This window comes from Pleuronectes platessa, chromosome 20 (genome assembly GCF_947347685.1).
Source record: "Pleuronectes platessa chromosome 20, fPlePla1.1, whole genome shotgun sequence".
Classification (NCBI taxonomy): Eukaryota; Metazoa; Chordata; class Actinopteri; order Pleuronectiformes; family Pleuronectidae; genus Pleuronectes; species Pleuronectes platessa.
Genome location: NC_070645.1, coordinates 10,463,278 through 10,482,883, shown reverse-complemented (window position 1 = coordinate 10,482,883; position 19,606 = coordinate 10,463,278). Strand labels below are relative to the sequence as shown.

General features: G+C 40.0%; 2 protein-coding genes and 1 long non-coding RNA gene across 7 annotated transcripts; 2 read left to right on the top strand and 1 right to left on the bottom strand.

The window, feature by feature from the left end:
• Positions 1-279: 279 nt before the first annotated feature.
• shrprbck1r (sharpin and rbck1 related) lies at positions 280-11,689 on the bottom strand. 4 transcript variants are annotated; one of them, XM_053412432.1, is made up of 14 exons: positions 11,222-11,689; positions 10,169-10,343; positions 8,284-8,361; positions 7,909-8,095; positions 7,722-7,812; positions 7,292-7,613; positions 6,629-6,726; positions 6,335-6,505; positions 4,968-5,128; positions 4,143-4,254; positions 3,268-3,447; positions 2,491-2,589; positions 1,846-1,989; positions 280-1,643 (listed from the first exon to the last, which is right to left on the bottom strand). In XM_053412432.1, exons 1-14 carry the CDS (start codon positions 11,498-11,500, stop codon positions 1,563-1,565), a joined length of 2,178 nt encoding a protein of 725 aa, XP_053268407.1. In that variant the 5' UTR covers positions 11,501-11,689; the 3' UTR covers positions 280-1,562. The 4 variants fall into 4 exon arrangements, with proteins under 4 accessions (XP_053268407.1, XP_053268405.1, XP_053268409.1 ...); XM_053412430.1 differs by having other exon boundaries at positions 8,284-8,364; positions 11,222-11,688; XM_053412434.1 differs by having other exon boundaries at positions 7,909-8,050; positions 11,222-11,687.
• Positions 11,690-11,752: 63 nt separating this feature from the next.
• Positions 11,753-15,642, top strand: LOC128425699 (uncharacterized). Of its 2 annotated transcripts, none has more exons than XR_008333168.1 (3): positions 11,753-11,873; positions 12,088-12,140; positions 15,192-15,642. It is a non-coding gene; the product is annotated as an uncharacterized LOC128425699 (long non-coding RNA). The 2 variants fall into 2 exon arrangements; XR_008333167.1 differs by having other exon boundaries at positions 11,754-11,846.
• Positions 15,643-16,662: 1,020 nt separating this feature from the next.
• Positions 16,663-17,735, top strand: prlh2 (prolactin releasing hormone 2). Its single transcript, XM_053412429.1, has 2 exons — positions 16,663-16,825; positions 17,551-17,735. Exons 1-2 carry the CDS (start codon positions 16,663-16,665, stop codon positions 17,733-17,735), a joined length of 348 nt encoding a protein of 115 aa, XP_053268404.1.
• The last annotated feature ends 1,871 nt before the right edge of the window (positions 17,736-19,606 follow it).

Below are 19,606 nucleotides of genomic sequence, written 5' to 3'. Positions count from 1 at the left end.
GTTTTTAATAGCTTAAACCCACTGACTCAAAATCATACCAGACAACACAGGAACTAGAATCCACCTCTTAAAAATGTTTCTCAAATAAAAGTGAGTCTTTCAGAATAAACAACCCCTGATGATTAATAAAAAAGGCCTCCTTAATGTTGAAGAAAATCATTTTGGAATATAAATATCATGACATATATGAAGACATTGGGATGGGGAACACGTGATCATTGAATTTGGGAGTTTTCAGATTCACCAAACACAAAGATGTTTTTCAAGACACAAAGAAAGTGAGTTTTAAGGTTATTTATTCATCATTAAGGCACAGTAGTACATCAGTAACACAGTGCTGTGAACACAAGTAACAGTGAGGAAGTCGTCATGGCTTCTCAGTGCGGGGCAGTAGTGTAGTTGAGGGCATACTGTTGTGTTTGGAGTTCATTTTATGCTTTGTCCAGTGAACACAAAGTGCCATTTGTGAGGACGGTTACATGAATTAGAAAATATTCCAAACATCAGGATGGCTACAAACTTTTCACATGCCATTAAAACCTTTTAAGTATGCCAACGAGTATCACCACATGCACCCTATTATATATGAGTTCCTTAACGGGGAACATGAGCTTATCGACAAAACATGTTAACGTGTGCCTCCTCGGACAGAAACATATTCCAGTATTGCCATTATTAGCTGACTATTCCCATTTATATATGGGAATCTTCCATCTATTGATGATGTCACGATACAATACTCAACTGGTCAGCAGCGCATGAAAACAGCCTCTGTGACCTCTAACCCCTCCACAGAAGTGGAAGACAAACATTGAAGTTTCATTAAACTCTATCGGTCAGACACTTAAACAGCAAATCAGAATCGGACCTTTTCAATTTCTTTGGTGACAAGGCAAACACACACAAATCGCACACAGACACAAAAAAATATACTATCTATAATATACTTTTGTTAGATCTATATCAATGCAGAAAATTGCACATCAGAGACACAAAAAGGATTTCAGAACTTTTCCCAGAAAATGTCACTATGAACACCCTGCTACAGCTGTTGTGCACAACAATAAGGTCACTTCAGTTTTAAGCATCCTGGTAAGAAGCTACCAAAACAAGACAAAAAAACACACCTGGATCTCTACCTCTGCAGTGCAATCATTTTGAAAAGGCACCACATGCGAAAACAATATAATACTCATTCTTTGCATTGTTCTGACCACATTTATCATGATTACAGTCAGATGAGATGATTTTTAATTTAAGCCAAACATGGAATAGTTGCAATCACACAGATTGTGTTTCCTTGTTTGTGAGAGGCAGAGCTAAATGTCAACATGTTTATTATTATTCCTCCGGCTGTTCTGATTACATTGCAGAGCTGAGGGCACAAATTATTTGGCAGTAAGTGATGGTGAAAAATGTGCAGAGAGTTTCTCCAGTTATAAAAAGTACAACAAACCTGTAACAGTCAACACAGTTGTGTCCTGAAATGCACCTTCTCTAGAGATTATTTCAGATTCAGTCTTTCATTACTTTCTTCAGTCTGAGCATCAGTCCTGGGATTCTCAGTGGCAGTTTTGACATTTCGGATGACATTTCTGATTGTTGACATTGCAGCGACATCCTCCACTGGTGTCTCCAGGACCCTTGGAAAGAAACAGAATCAGAGTTGGAAAGATGATAATCACATTATGGTGGGGGAAAAAAAGGATTTAAAATATTTCTCTCCTGATTTGCAGTATTTCTTTTTAGAGAATCTGTCTATCAAGGTTCATAAATTGACAAAAAACAATCGTCTCCTTCATCTCTGTACAAGTCAAAAAAAGAAGCAATGAAAAGATTCCTTACCTGCGGTCCCCAGCGGGGTCCTCTGGTTACCCAGCATATCTCAGTGTGACAGACAGTGCAGCGTAGCCAATCACATCCATCCCTCTTCTGCACTATGATGCCACACTGGGGACAGTGCATCGCCTCCCCTGACTGCACCAGAGTCTGTTTGTGAGACAAAGAGTGTAAGATGGAATAAGCTCTCTATCGACACCAGACTCTTCAAGTTGAGGTAAATCTAAAAGGTACAACTTATATTTACAGCTGAAACCTTTTATCAAAACCCTTTATAACTTCAGGCTTGAAATACTCTGTGACCGACTTCACAGGCTCCCAGTATTTACAGAATAATCAATGTTGCCACTTAAAATAAGAAATTCTAAATGAAAAGTGCCCTGCATTACTTCTGTTATAATTTGGCAAGATATAAACAATTTGACTTTTAAATATCTTAAAACTAAAACACCATTAAGTCTACTAATACTGTACAGAGATAAACATCTTAGACTTGATATCTCTCTCTTTTATCTTTCTCTCTAACAGTGTATGGAACCAGCTTCCACTCAATGAAGGTTGGGCAACACCAGATCACATCAGCTCATGGCCGAAGGCTACAATTACTTCATCAGGTTACTGGCATTATGACAAAAGCCTAAAACAGCTCACCTTGAGTAGATGAGTCGTCCTCCTTGCAGCAGAGTCATTTATAGCCCGGGCTGCGAGATCATCCTGGTATTGTTTGCAGTTCATTCCCTCGTGGATTGCCTGTAGCAACATAGAAGGAAGAGTGGAAAATTAAAATGGGATAGTGCTTGTTTTTATACAGTACAATAGATGTCCTGGATACTAGAGATGTGATTCTTCTGGCGCTGATGAGGGGGGTATAACAACCCGAAAAGAACAATAACATAACGAAAGTGCAGGTGAAGACACAGGTCTGCTGTGACTTGTGGGAAAAACTCGACAAGAGTTGCATTTTGAAGCATCAGGAATTATTAGTAAACTGTTTTGCACAGTATTTCAAGAAACCTCAAAGACAGTAATCTGGATCTGTACTTTCAGGGTGAGAGAGTTTCAATCGAAAACTTTATGTTTGAAGCATATTATCGAAATGTTGATATCCTGAAATGTTCTCAACAGGTGGCATCTGCTGCTTTATCTTTTCACATCCAATGTTTCCAAAGGCTCATTTAATCTTGTGAAGGCTAATTCACAACTATTCACTAGCCCTGATTTTTTTTGATCACTATTTTCTCATTAATGGTGACACAATGTCAGTCGATTCAAACCACTGCTTGTATACTGACTACCAAGTAGCAGTGTGTGTTGATGTCCTTGATTTCGTATCAATCCTGCTCGATCGAGAATCGTCCAAACACAAAGACAATTTCCTAGAAATGATGATTCGAAGTAAATAATCAAATAACTGTATGTCTTTCTTACTTTACAAATCAGACAGTTGTGTTTCCCGCAGACAGGGCAGTGGAAGACATTGACCGTGTCCTCGTACACGCACCAGCCCCGACAGTCGGCGGTGGCACAGTGGTAGCTGCCCTCACATCGAGACTCTGCCACTGACAGGCCTCTCTGCAGCCAGCGCTCGTACTCCTCCGCTGGCACCAACTGGGACGCAGAGAGGTGAAAAAAACATAGTATATATACATAGTAACAATGTTATACACAAGATGGCAGTATATCCATGCTAAGAATTCATTCTATATATGTATTCTATTTTGAGCTTATAAGTTAATAAGTTATAGTCAATAATTTTGTGTTTGTTCCAGCATGGAGGACTTTCCATAGGTCTGATATATGTGAGGCTGAGGGCTTTCATATATTGGCTATAATTTCTGCGCATACGCACACACACACGCACACAGACACACACACACACAGTCTGTAAAGTTTGACTTCTCTTTTTTTATTTTTATATTCCACTGGAATAGATTTCAAACCTACCCAGCCACACACACACGCACACACACAAACACACTCTCAAATGGCTGAATTAATTAGTCCTGGTTTGATCACAATTTAATGATAACAGTTATCAACTGCGTCTGTACAGAGCTGCACTCTGTAGAGACGCAGCTGTTACTGCACCACAGCCGGAGCCGTTACAGTTCCGCCCACATGGAGAGAAGACCAGCTCTGAAAACAGCAACAGAGCAGGAGCTCTGGCTTCTTGGCTGGAAGGGACAGTATTGAAAGCTATATGCTAAATGAACACATAATATATAGTTGGATTTGGATACTCTGATGCTTTGGGATGCTAATGCTAAGATGCAGGTGTAGAATCTGGAGCTGGTGTAACTCACAGCTCTGATCTCCCTCTCCTGCAGGGAGCAGGCGCAGGAATACGTCTCATCTCTGTAGGGGCAGGACACCTCTGGCTCCTCACTCAACATGATGACCGAGCGTAAACAGTCTCTGGACGAGCAGACACACGAGCACCAGCACAGAAAGGTTTGAATGATGGGAAAAGTCCAGGACACTCAAACACTTACTCTTCCTGCTATTAGAAGAAGCAGTTAAATCCACTTTTCCTTTTGTCATTTTGCTCCCTCCCTTGACAGGAGACCACCTTTACACCTCAACATCAATCTATTACAATTTACAAAATAATTGCGTAAAACCCTGTGCAATATCACTAAAACACAAAATTGTGGAAATATCCTTGTTTTAAAACTAAAACTATAACAGCTTAAGTAAAACTTGAATACAACATAAGTCAGTGTACCTGTGGTTCTCAATTCCAGTTATAAATAAGCCTGCAAACATTAGAGCTACCTCATTTTCACAGTGACTGCAAAGTGCCGACCGTTACACACAGAGGTGGGCGTGTCCTGATATGAGGCTGCTTGAATACAAAAGGTTTAGGAGAGATGGTTTTTATACAAAGTATTAAGAGGGAAAGTTTGTCTAGGCAAATACTCAATTAATGGAAAATGGGTCTCAAGCCACTGGCTGGGGCAGACGCAGAGACATGAAAAAGTTATTGGTCTCATTCTTATTGGGGCTTTGGCAACAAAAATGATAACATTCAAGTCATAATGACCCAGCATGCACTGAAAATGTTTTATCATCTTCCCTCTTCCTGTTCCTCTTTTTTTAAAGATTACTCTGATCCTCCTGATTCTTACCTGCAGAAGCAGTGAAGACACTCCCTCAGCAGGACGCCCTGTCCAGGCTGCAGGTCCACGTAGCAGATCCGACAGTCCACAGACTCCGGGTTCGGCACCAGATCTTGGTCGTCAATCATCATCAGCCGAGCGAAATTCTCCCGGCGCTCCTGTTCCCTCGCCTGAGACAAGGAGCGGTGGTCATGGGAGGGTTAAAAGGTAAATTCCACAAATAATGTCCCTTGAGTTTATTTCTACGGGCATCCATCCAACAAAACACACAAATGCACGTGCTAAGCGCAGACACGCTCATTCATGCAGACACAGACATTGTGTATAAGTATTTTATTATCTGTTTCACAGAGTATATACAATTTGACAGTGCAAAATTTTAAACTAGGGTTTTGCATTGAATTTACCTCATCCCACAATTTGTTCATTAAAAAGCCACTGATGTCAAGAGTCAACAGTGACCATGATTAAAACCCAACTGGATGGTCAATACAAAGAAAAAAAAAAAAAAAGACATTCATAGTCTTATCATCAGGACCTGATTGGTTATAATCAACATACAAGTTCATCATTATTGTTTATGTGACAAAAAGAAAGAGCCCAATATATGTTTTAATATTTAAATTAATATTCAATACTGGTTTTCTTTTACCTTGTCAGTGTTTGCACATCTTTTCATAAAATGTGAAGTCACATCTTCTCATACAGTTTCTCTACTGTAAGAGATCATGATCATGCAAAATCGAGGCTGCACGTTCACTTGTGTTATTTATTTGGGCAACATTAGGTAGAAATAAGTCTGCAGTTGTATAAGTGCATGTCTTGGCTTGGTAAGCTACATTCAACTTGAGAAAACTAACAACAGTACCATACGCTTTCAATTCAAACATATCTGCAGACGTGCATAGAGACAAAGGCTTGTGCATTCGATTTCTTGTGTCATCGGAAATTTAGTGCAGCCGAAACGGCGCTACACTTTCCGACTGTCAGCGAGTGTCGTGTGCCTGTGTCTCTGTGTGTTCAGTAGTCCTGGTCCAGGTTAAACAGGAGTGAGTTGTTTTGAGCCCCAGCGCTCCTCAGCACCTCTCTTCTCCCTTTCTCCTTCAAAAAAACAGAGACAAAAGAGAAGAGAGTCAACCTGAGAGAGCCTGAAAAGTTTCTATTTAAATTTCGGCTTTGAATCAATTTCATACTTCTCTTTTCCCTATAAATTTTTTAAGAAGTTTGAAAAAATCGAATTTTCAACCAAATCGAGGCATTTTTATTCAAAGTATACATGCGTGACACAAGCTGTTGTTGCATGCATACAGGTGTGTTATTGTATGTAGATGTCTTACTGTGCGTGCATGTTACACTCTGAAGTGTGTATTTCCTACCTGCTGGTACTGTCTGATCGCCTCCTTCTCCTGCTGGATGCGCCGGAGTTCCAGGGGGTCCGGTCGATAACCCCCCGGGATGACGTAGTTCTCCGGCCGGTTGGTACTGCAGATCTCACAGCCCGGCCGAGTCGGTTTGTTAATGTAAGTGCAAGAGGGGCATGACCAGCCCTGACAAAGAAAAATAGCACTTTAATTTGTTGCTTTAAAATGTTTGTTGGACATTGTCATTTATCTTTCGATACGTTCTTTAATTACAAAAGCACAATGGCTGCTGCTGCTGCTGTGTATTACCTTGGTGGAAGATGTGGATGTGGAGGGGCTCAGTGCTTCGTTCAGTTGAGGCATCTCTAGGTTGATGAGATCTTTGATTTCACTGATGTTTCCTCTTTCTGAAAAATGACAGAACAAGAAATCGGTTACATCTGAATGTGTGTGACCGTTAGTTAGTGTGTGTATGTGTGACATAAAGTTTTACACATGTACTATATTTAAGTGAAAAATAGGTCTAGAAGACATCAAGCTTCATTGTAAAATGTAATACATTATTCTGAATGACTGCTTTTCCTTTGTGTGTCGTGTTGTATAGCTTCTCTAAACAGGTCACACAAAAAGTCTCAAATGTGATACTTGGGGTACAGATATAATATATGCATGAAAATGAAAACAATTACTTCTTTATGATTAATTTAATATGTATTACATTGTACTGTGGATCGAATTAAACTTCTAGTCATTAGAGGAAGTGTCTGCAGGCTGTTTTTCAGAGAGGCTTTGACTCCAACAAGAGTTTGATGAATTAAAAGAAGATTCGAATAAACTAAAAATAAACCAGTGGATTTAAATTTTTCATGAGCATTGACTGTGACTGGGAACAAATTACACTGTTCCAACCATTTGCTGTGCACCGGCCGGGTACATCAATCTAACCCATAGAATATTCAAGCCATCACTCACCAGTGTTGCTGCTCGTATGGAGTCTTGGGGGCAGGGTAGTGTACGGCCTCCGGTCCTGAGATGAGGTGCCGTTAGTAGAGGTATGAGGGAGGGGCGGGGTGGGCAGCGACAGTGATGGAGGGGTGAGGAGAAGGGCGCTCTCCTGATCCTGCTGCAGGACTTGGTGTGTCAAGTGGACGTATCGGGCTGACAGGAGGTACAGGAAAGCCGTGTCGCCGTCCTGACGAACGCCGTACGAGGCGAGAGAGCGCTGGTCGCTGCACAAGCACTGGCCGATCACCCAGCGCTGCACCCGCGGGTGGAAGCCGTACTCAAGAAACATCTGAGGATGTATAGAGTGAAAAGAAGCAAACAAGTGAGAGTGATAATTGAAGAGAGAAGTGTAAATAACTTGGGGATGAAATAGAGAAAAAGCTTGAAAGAGGCTAACCTGCTGTTTCAGTGCTGCAGTTGTCATATGAGGGAAAACTTTCACAGTGACACAACAGGACGAGGAAGAATCTTCAGCTACAACAGCCAAACTGTTCAAATAAAATAAAAAACAAGCCATCAGACAAAATCTATGACAATTTCTAGTAAAATACCGCTAAAATCACAAATAACAATCAGGGTCCTACTTGATTTCAGAGTCTTCATAGTCTTGGGCAAAGGGCTGGATCTTGAGGGCAATGTGCTTCCGTGCGAGTGTGACAGCGATGAGAGAGGCAGACTGCATGTCACCTGCTTCTATGGCCCGGGTCAGGTCTATGCAGGTTTCCTCTACAGATGGATAAATGCATACATGCACGGGAAACACAGACAAGCCTACACAGGTGAACATAGGTTGATGGAAAGAGGATGTTTCCATTCCGCCACAGAGCCACTATGGAGCTAACAATGATTCAATGAGTGAATAAAATGAGTGAGCGAATGAGTGAATTAGTTACATCGCATCTAAAGAAGTAAATCACATCATGGTTTATATTAATCAGGGAGATGTTCGGTGTACACACCTGTGCGTTGCAAGGCCAATGTGTCGTGACGTTGGAGATCCTCCAGGGGGCGCTGTGGGCCATTATCTTGAGGAGCAACTGCTAATGAAAAATGTTGAAAACAAGAAGTTTAAAGGAAAAATAGAACAAAAAGACCAAGAGTAAAACATTCAGATGGACTGTGTAAAAAGATGGATGACATGACTGCTCCCAAACGTTAAGCTAGAGTGTCTAAATTGTCAAAGACAAGTACTTCTGTGGAGCAAGATGGCAGCCTTGAGTTATTTTGGCTTCATGTCTAAATAGTGGGAGGAAATGGTCGATCTTTATCCATGTCTGAAATCTTAAAATATATTTTCTACGCAGGAATGGTAAAACATTTTTTGTTGCATTTCATCAGAAACGACAGTTCCTAGTAGATTTCGTACTATCTTCTGAACTATTCTCATCTCATCTATTTATAGCATCTAATACAGACTATTAAAGAGTTTGACGGCAACTAAATTGAGAGCTACTCTCACTCTGGTCAGTTACAAAGGGAAATGAGATCAGTTGAAAGAAAAGCTTGTGTCTTGTGCTGCAGGGCTAATTTGTCCATTTCACTGTCACTTCCACATCCTCATGTTGGATTGAATGTTTAACAGAGAATCACTGCACTTCTCAGACAGGAAATAATCTTGTTACTGCATTTAATTCTTTACATATTAACTTTAATATGATGCTCCCAGACTGGGAAAGGAAGTATAGGTAAATACAGTATACTACTTAATTTATCTATAATATATTTATAATATATATATATATATGATAAGTATTTTCTCAGCTCTTTAAGGGCCAGTTAATCTGTAAAGGGAGATTAAACATCAACTTTGTTAAAAAAAACAAGGGCCCAGGTTTCATTACCATCCAAAGCTGCAAACAGCACTCCTCTGTTTGAATATCATTATGATGTTAGCACATAGTTACTATAAAACCTGCCTTATTATCAGATTTAGCATTCAACATATTTGTATTTAATTATATTTACTTTTCCTTACAGTTTTTCGTTTTCTATTATCATTCTTTTCTTTTACTTTACTGCTTTGACACACGTGAAAGTGTTAGAAATACAATATTATGTTTGTTGGCAAAAAACAAAACAGTAATAAAAAAATCCATCTAAAGTAAAAATATGGTGCTCGCTTACAGTTGTTGAAAAAGTCACTACTGACGTGACCAATCATTGTCCAGGCCAGTGAAAAGCTCCTCTGTTCAAATAAATATGTGACTGAACAGTGTGATACAACAACCTTGTTTCACAAAAACTGAGTTCACTGCAGGACAAATTAAGTGTCCAACAATATTTTAAAGTGGGTTTACATGAATACATGATGGTTCAGCAAGGAATCATACAAGTTTCTCCATCTTTCTTCTGTGACTGCTTTCGAACAGAAATGTAAGTGACTCACTTTCATTTAAAGAAAAACTAAAAATATCCCATTGAGAATTCAGACACTTTACTTCATTGAATTTTCAAGGCAAGCGATTACTTCCTCTGTGCATTGTATTAAATGACACAAATGGTCAGAATGTGCATATTAAAATAGCCATAGTATTTCTAGTAGCCAATAATCGCACAGATCCCTAATTTAATCAGGTGGATCCATCACTCGTGGACTCCGATCAAGGATTTAAGGTTAAGTGTGTAAGATTTAGATGAAAGGGATCTAGTGGTAGAAATTGAAGGCAAAATAATCCATGCGATGTTTTCACTGGTTTGTTTCATCTAAATTTGACCTCAGAATTGGCCCTTTATTTTTAATTACCTAACATTTACATCTACAGAGGGCAGCCTCACAACTCTCTATGCAGGATAAACCCTGGTGAAGGAGTGTGAATACTTCCCTAACACACTGTCAGTACTGACCTCTATGTGCTTCTCTCAGTGATGACAGAACAACAGTAGCCCACTCATTGGCCTCCTGCTCACAGCGGAAGTTGAAGCTGATGCGGTCATGTGGCGGCGCAGTCAAATGCAGCTCGTGGCACTTTGGTGACTTCACTTCGTAGTTTACGGTTCTCAAATCAAACTCAGCAACGGTCTGGAACAAAAGGGAACAGAGAGTGAGAGGGAACAGAGATGAGGTCAGGTGACATGGGGAGGGAGGAGGAATCATTATGTTAAACCATACGTTTGATATGGTTTATACCATACAAATTAAATACAGAAAGTAATTGTTCTCTAAGAAAGTCTAAAGCAATAGAACAAAAATGTATTAGTCTAAAAAATACTAATGTAAAACAATAAAAACTGAGTAGAACTCTCCAAGTCGCTGAATGGAAATGCATCATTATGAGGCGTGTCTAAAAAAATGTAACCCATTTTTTTTAACAACATAAACGTGTACGAGCTCAGCGAGGTGGCATCACTCAATACAGGCAGTGTTGGATTTGCCAGAAAAAAGTAAACGTTAATAACCAATGTCTGTATTTTTAAATTGCAATAACCGAAATACAGGCTTTTTTTATTAAGTTCCAAATTCAGAAGTGACAGAAGTGGATTTCTGCATCTTGGAAAAGAACTCGAAAATCAGACAGCTGCCATGAGTTGTGTGCTCTGTTAAGTGGTTGTAACGTGACGGCTGTCTGAATAAGGAACATGCATGTATGTGGTGAGGAACAGAGGAGGCCGGGGGGGGGGGGGGGGGGGGGGGGGCACACCTCCTCTTAGGTGGTTAATACAGCCCTGGTGAGAAGACCATAAACTAGGTTTGGTTTTGTTCCACCATATTTTTAATACAATAATAAAGAACTTTAATTGTTTGGCACTTTACTTAACACGATTACAACGTGCTTTACAGAGAAGAAGAACCACAGCAACAATAAAGCCACGATACAAATAACTGTACTTATACAATAGTATAATAGTAATCTACTACATTTCAGTAAACAACAACAAGCCCAGCCCCTGTGGACTCACCACACTCCGGCCAGTCTCGCTGCTGTCTTGCAGCGACAGGCGGAATTCCCCGGACTTCCCCGGGTCCATGCTGAGCTGCAGGCGGAGTGACTCGTCGCCTGCTCCGGGGAGACACAGCGGCCGAATGCCGGAGTGGCACACCGACACCCGCACCGAGATGAGGACGGTGTGGCAGCCGGGCTGTGGCGGCGAGGCCCCATGCTGAGCGGGGAGGGCGGCGGACTGGTCCGGCGCTGAGAAGCCGGGGGTGTGAGTCCACCCGCCCGAACTCAGCGACATGCCGTCCTCACACGCATGTAGAAAACAAGCACACGCACGGAGGGTCCCCTCGGTTGTTTACGTGTCGTCCCACGCGGTTTCCTGTGGTTGGTTTTACTCCATTTCCCGAAACACTTCCTACATAGTGTCTCTCTCTAGACATTCACCAGCTTCACTGTCAACAGGAAGCCAGTGAGGGACTGAGCGTGACAACTGACGCAACTTCAAAATAAACTGCAGGAGCGTTCACTTCTCTGCACTTCCGCTTTCGTCAAAAATCCGCCTAACGAATAGCTTCATTTTACATCCACGCATCAGCAACAATAACATCCTCCTTCCATGGATATGATACTTGTCTCATGTCAAGGTTATTGAAGTCTGCTAGTCTTCAGTGGTGATGGAACTTTATTGCTCTTTTGGGTCCCCTGGAAACATATCAGTTGCAGTCTGCACAATTTGCGGCACCTGCGCACGTGATGTAACTTTTTTGCAGCGCACGTGTCGTCAAATTGATGAAGTCGTTTTCTTAATTTGCACGTGTTTATTTGTCTGTTTGCATGTGTTTTCTGGATTTTCATGTGTCCTTTCTGTTTGCATGCGTTTTCTAGATTTGCAGAGCATTGAACTCTCTCGGGCCAACGTATGTTTTCCGGAATTAAATGTAAGTGTTATTATATTGTACACTCGAGAAATCAAGCATGTGGTGTGTTATGATGTAAGATTGGTTACAATATACGTTTATGAATGGAACAAGAGGATTTAATCTTGCCTTTGTTAATTAGTCTTTGATTGGACACACTCCATCGCTTCACACAGGGACATCTAGTGGCATAACTAGAAAGACCAGCAGTACCAGTCTCTAAAAGCTGTTATTCTCAATGTGGGCGTCATTTCTACGGGGGGGGTCGCAAAGTTGTCGTGGAGTTTTTCTTTTAATACATTCATATATATATAAAAAAAAACAATTATAGAGCCTATACATAACGAGTATTTGCGTATTGCATGTGCACACTTTTGACCACAAAGGGGCAGCAAGGCATCTCATATAGAAACACTTCCTCCCATCTCCCCTTCAACTGAACTTAATATTATGAGAATTTTTTTTTTTTTATAAATAAAACTATCGAGTAAGGCAGTCTGATAAATAAGTAGAAATATTGTGAGCGCTTCAGAAAATGCATCCGACATCATAGTGGAACATAAATTGACATGTGACAATTTAGCAATAAAAAATCTTTCAGCTCTCTCCTACCCCAGCTCACAGATAGTGTTAGAAGAGATGTGATGGGTTGAGGTTTCATAAATTGTCCATAGTAGGAGTGGTTGACTTATGTCCAACCCATGTGGGTTTTTAACCCACAATCCAACAGATATTTACGAGCAGTTGCATCTTTGAGGATCAACTATATAATTCCTTGTTCCTTGTTGGATGTTGATACTATTGTTTACTTATTGGTGTTATGAAATGTTAATTATTGAGGAAGTTGTATAAACTCAATCCAGATGTTTTTTGTTCTGAATTAAAGCCTCATCAGGAAATTCCTTCAATGAAACAGACAGACAGATTTTTTTTTAGTAGACAGGGTAAACCAAATCTAATCAATGAATGTCCCGGCCCACACACCGTGTAGGTCACGAATTAGGAGGCAGTTAACAAAATATACTGTAGCACCAATGGGCTAATGATTTAAGTCACGGAGCTAAACTGTTAATCATTGTGCAAGCAGGGGTTTCACAATCAATACCCACAATTCTCAGAGCTCTCAAAAAATCAAGGGAATCTCCTCCTGTTGCTGAAGAAATACCTTTAGTCACTTGCTTCCTCGCTTGTGATGTCACGATCCTTCAAAGATTTTACACAGGACATGTAATGATGCAGGAAGTCTGGCAGGAGCCCCATGCTGGGCCTCCACTCACATAGACACAGATGACACGGGCGAGATGAGGCCATTCAATCAGACGCTGATGAGACCATGAAGAAGAGGCCATTCTGTCAGATAAAAAACATCTCTGTAGATTTGTGAATAAAACCAACAGTCACATGTCGTCTGGGTTTTCAGCCCAGCACCAAACAAAACCACGAATAAACTTTATTTTTAAATGTTAATCCAATCTCCTTTTATTATTTATGGTTGTTTCCACGTTGTGGTGAGATAACACGTCCTCAGGTACTTATCATCTCATTATTGCAGCCAGGCATACTGTGTTGTACAATCTGATCACAGTCTATGACAAATTGTTTGAGAAGGAGAACTAAAGTGCTGCCCCAGGATGGAGATCGCCACCTGCATCGGGTAAACAGAGAGTGGATGTGATATGCACATATTTGAGAGTTCTTGTAAGAACCATAGCCAAGTTCTAGATGGTTGATTGATTGCAGATGCTGGAGACAAAAGCATGAATGAGAGTTTATGTGTTATATAATGAAAGGAATGATTTGATCGGGACAACTTTGGTAAATTCTCTGAAATGTCTGTAAAATAGAAACCTTTATCACTATGCACAACCTTGAAAAGTCGTAAGACCTGCTCCAAAACCCAAAGATTTTCAAATTACACTTATAAAAGTAGCAATAATCACAGTTTAGCTCAGTTTAGCTTAAACAATTTCTGCTCTGTCATGCTAATTTATAATTCAGCAGCTCTACATCTCCTGCAGAATTTATTTATTTGCCCTCGTAAGGGGAACTATTCATGGATTATTTATTTTTTTATCCTAACCCTTTTCCCCCCAGTATGAATTAGAATTAAGTCCCTCAATAAAAAAAAATTCCAAACTTTAAACTGAGAGGAACAGATCTCCTCCCAAACCTTTGCTTTATGTTCTGCACACATCGGCTAGTTTGACATCACATGTTTTGACCTTTACACTTTTTGTTGTCGGGCCCAAAGGCGACTTTATGTCTGAACAACAATGAGTGTCTGAAATCCTTCTCATCCTAACCTCTCACTTGTGAGTCATCGCTGTCTCCTCTCCGCACAGGTACCGGTGACATGTGTGACATTTATAGCTTCCACCTCCTTCCTCATCCGGTTTTATGTTGTGCGTTTTTCTGTCACTGACCGTTCCAGCTATATTGTATTTCAGTTTAGTGCCGGGTGCTGCTTTTATGTCATTAACGTGTCCTGTGAGTAGGTGCAATCACCAGTGAGCATTCAAAACATATACATACACATTGTTTAAATAATTTACCACAGGTTACCTCAGATCTTTTGTTGCTATCTTATTCACAAGAACATCTTTTAAGGAAGACAAAATGTACCAACAGATATTAATATTGGTAGTACATATATATTATGTACTACCAATATTATATTCTTTTTTTCATCGTATTTCTTTTAAAATTTTCTAGCAATGAGACGATTGTGACGTTTCATGCCAAACTTCATATATTTATTATAAGGAGGACAAAATGTTTAGTTTCTTTCTTCCTTACATTATGTCTTTTAATTCTCTGTTTTCTAGCAAAGAGATAATTTTTGATTATAAACTAACAGTTTCCTAAATGTGAAGTCTCGTCTTCTTTAAGGAAGACAGAATGTATGCACAGACATTGAATCATAATGGACAATGTCCCTATAGCCTTTCGAGTTCTTTTTCTTTGTTTTCCAACCATGAGATCATCTTTGATTATCTATTTTTAGGTCCAAAAGAAAACATTTTAAGCTGACGGTGTGTCCAAGAACGCGCTGAGGTGTTTTTTCTTTTGCAGTAGCTGATTGGGTGCTGGCTGGTCCCTTTGTAATCAAGCTGAATGATGAAAGACTCATCACATACCACCCACCAGAATCATTGTCTGACAGACCCACTTGAGTCGCTGGGTCTCCCCATGCTCACTAATTCAAAGTCGTCCGTGTGTCATTGACTCCCTGATGGACTACTCTGCTACGTGACGGACATCAGGAAAACTCCAAAAAGCAGCCGTCCTCTGTCAGAGGGCTGAGGGGGGGGGGGGTTAAGGAGTGGGAGGATGCGAGGATGCTAGGCGGCGAGGAGGAGGAGGAGGAGGAGGAGGAGGTGGGTGATGCATCCTGTAGGTCTGGGATGACTGTGTGTGACTGACGTTCTTGATTCATCATCCAACAACCTCATGGGCAGCAAGGATATATAAGCTGGATCACACCTGCTCAACAAGAACCACTGGAGACCTCCGCCACCTAACCTCAGCCTGTTACCAAAGTCCAGGGTAAGATGCTGCTGCTCAGAGATTATACAATTTATTTATATCATTTATACATGTTTACCTTAGGCTACATCAAGTTGGGAATTTGATGATTGTGTTATGATATTGAGACACTTCAGGTGGATTTTTAAGAATTATATCTATGTGGATACATCATCTGTGGGCTGTTCACGAATAATGTAATATTGATAGGCTGTTAAATTGCTAGTGATGCTTCTTTTGGGACTTATGATGACAAGTATAAGTAATGGTAGTTCATTAAGTCATTTTTTTATGATTGGTGTTGATAATTTATCATGTATGATATTGATATCCTACACTTTCAGAGCCTTGTATTTCTAATGGGACTTATAATGACAAATATGAGTTTAAAATGGTTATGATAATGCATTAAGTTTTGTATTTAATTTATTATTTGGCTATACTTAGATACTTTTAGTGGATTCCTAACAATTATAAGTACGAGACTACATCATTAGGGGGCTGTGTACTTATAATTCAATATTGATTACTATAGAATAGCCAATGATATTTATTTTGGGACTTATAGTTTCTATTGGGCATAACAGTACATTAAGTATTTTATGATGTTAAGATATTTCAGTTTCATTTGTAACAGTTTGAACTGTGACTACATTATTAAATGGTATTGTCTTTTGGGACTTATAATGATGAATATCAGTTAAAAATTGTTATGTGTTTTTCTAAATAATATTTAAATATTCTGAGTTTTTGTTGCTTAGCAATGAGGCTTAAATGATTACATCCAACTTCATGTTTTTCTTCATCTCTTATGAATAACAGTCTCTGCATTTCAGTTATTCTCTCTTATTCAAAATTAGATTCATAATAATCTGACATATCCTAAAGTCATTTTTTATCCCAATTATATTTTCTCTAGCTTTTTCCAGGTTGTCTTCTTTTTTGAGTTACCTCTAAAAGCTTTGTTTCTGACCACTGTCCCTCTGTCCTCTCTCAGTGCCTTCAGCGACTCCACAGCATGCTGCCTGGGAGAGCGGCTAATGTCCGGCACTGTATCCTGACGAGCCGCTGGCTGCCCGCGCTCCTGGCACTGCTCCTCCTCCTCTCCTCCAGCCTCAGCGGCGCTCACAGCACCACAGTGGAGCACGACTTCCACATCGTTCACAATGTGGACAACAGAAGTAAGACCTGGGATTTCTTTTTTAAGAAACTGCTGAATGTGAGTCACTAAGTGTCGAGATTTAAGGAAAATGTGAAGATGACTGACAAAACAACTATCACTTATAATATATTCCTCTTATTTATGTCTTTCCATTTCTATTCCTATCATTTTCAGAGGAATTAACTGTCTGATATTCATTTTACTGTTGAACTTTCCAACAGAGACACTGGTTTTCAAACCCTTGTCTTAATCTCAAGGGATCATTGACTGCAATTGAAAATTAATAGACCTGTGATGCTCTACGTCTTATTTGTCTCGATTCATAAAATCTTTGTGGTTATTTGGGTTATATATAAGAGTAAATGCTTTTTTAATATACTATTTTCTTTATAATCGTTTTCTCTTAAATACACAATTTATAATCTTTCAAAAGTAGTTATGAATCAAATTGTTGGAATTATTTAAAAGAAATATTGCAGTAAATATGACAATAATGTTCTAGTAATCATTGGGATCCCATATAGAGTACTTTAAGGCATCAGAATCTATGTAAAATCCGATGCTAAAAGTGTCCATATGTTTGACTAAGGAATGTTTCATGTCCTCATTTATTTTTAGTAGCCTGCTAGCCCCATCATCATAATATCATTGTGTTCATGGTAGTCCTTTTGGTCTTTTCATCATTATACTTGAATGCTTGCTTTGATATATAATGACGAGCGTACTTGTGTCTGTGTGGTCCAGGTCCAGAGATAGACCCGTTCTGGTACGTAGGGCGCGGGGTGAGACCCATCGGCCGCTTTGGGAAGAGGCACAGCGGCGGGATGCAGCCGGTGGTCAGGACGCTGGAGCTGCTCCTCAACAGCCTCAGAAACAGAGAGAACCTCGAGAAAGCGCTGGATGGAGAAGACAGGGATTGGCTACCATGACAGCGTGTCCCCCCCCCCCCCCCCCCCCCCCCCCTCAAATCATAAACTCTGAGTGTCTTTATTTTTTATTTTGATTAAGGTTACTGACTCTGTATTTGTCTCTGGTGTCTTTTCTGGGGCCTTGGTTGACATGAAATCCCTCTTCAAATCTTTTTGTACATAAACATGTATTCTATATTGGTTAATAAATAGGAATGTTGTGATTATATGTGTGGTCTTCCTGGATTTGCTGGTGCACAACTAACATCTTCTTTCAAAAGAAGCTTTAGGTTTGCAAATTGTATTAATTTCATGGACACTTTTTCTCAGTGTACTGTGGCACATAGAGAATCTGTATCTTTTGCACATTTATAGTTTCCCCAACATAATAATTGCAACAAACGATTGCACGTAAAAGTGGAGCCGTGCACAGTAAACCTCTTCATGGCCTTTCAAACTGTATTAAACATGAATAACAGTAATATTATCTTTATCTGTGTGAATCTCTTTCTTTGTGAGTATCTCGGGGCCACAGTTAGAAAATTTGATGTCCTGTGTGTATCCAGCCTCGTATACGCATCAGTCCCTTGCACAAGACACTACAGTTAGGTCTGCTATGAATGAGCAATTCACACATTAGTCTATATCATATCCATCTTTTCACACATATACATATATTAACAAATTCTTAATTGAGAAAAAATATCCAGCCAGACTCCTCACCAAATCTACTAAAAAAGCATCTTACTCAGATTATCGTTTCTCTTCATTGGCTTCCAGTAAAATTCTGAATTTGTTTGAAGATTTTATCACTGACTTTCAAGGCCCATTCATTCTAAGCTTGCACCTCAGTACATTTCAGATCCTTTGTCCTAACCTGAGGTCCTCAGAGCAGTTCCTATTGTCCACCCCACAGTCCTGAGGACCAGAGGTGGCCGTGCCTTCATGCCCCCACTCTGAAGAACAACCTCCCTGAGGAGATCCACCTGACATCCTCCTGATCCTCTTTTTAAATCTCTTTGAAATAAGTATTTTTTAAAGGTGTGCTTTCTCCTAGTTCTAGTCTTACAGACTATTTTAAATGGTTTAGCGTAAACCCATGTCCAGATTAAAGTTACAGTAAATTAGAAAGAAGCTGAGTGGAACTGAACTGGGTAGTTAGTTTCTGCTGTTCCTGTAGCTCCTGTGAAGCAGCTGTATGAGGTGGAAAGAAATTCAAACACAGGAGGCTGAAGACACAAATAGAAAATAGAACTGGTGCAACATCAGTAAAGGTGCTACAGGCAGATTATTTTACTTAATTGAAACATATTAACTCCTGTACCGTATTTACACTAACGGGAAATAAAGCAGCCTGGATTAAACCAGATGAATTTACTGTTTGTGCGATGGATTCATCAGAAATGACTGTATCATGTTGTGTCTCTGACTGAAAAGCTTCCTCCTTCAGTCTGAAGCTTCAGGTAAAGATCCGGAGAAACTCTGGATGACTGGAAGAAAAACCTTCCACTGATCAGGTTAACTTTACTGAGCATGTTTCCATAGAAACTGAATCAGAGTTGAGCTTTTTGAAAACTAAAAGGTTTCCATCAAATATGAATTTTCATTTAACCTGTCCTCTGAAACGGACCCCAGATGTGTCCAGGTGTGAACTGGTGCAGGGGCGGATTTCATGGAGCGGGGGACGGGACTAGAATAAAACACATTCAAACAGACTGCACCTTGTTGCTGTTTTACCTAACGGTTGAATCTTAAATCTAACCCTCCGCTGGCTTGGTCCATGCAGCCATGTCTTCGAAAGCACATTCGGCAGAAGGTCTGTCCACAATTCAAATGTTCGGAACTCTGTGAATTTTCTTTATTTGTATACAGATTTTCAAGCCGTTTGGTTC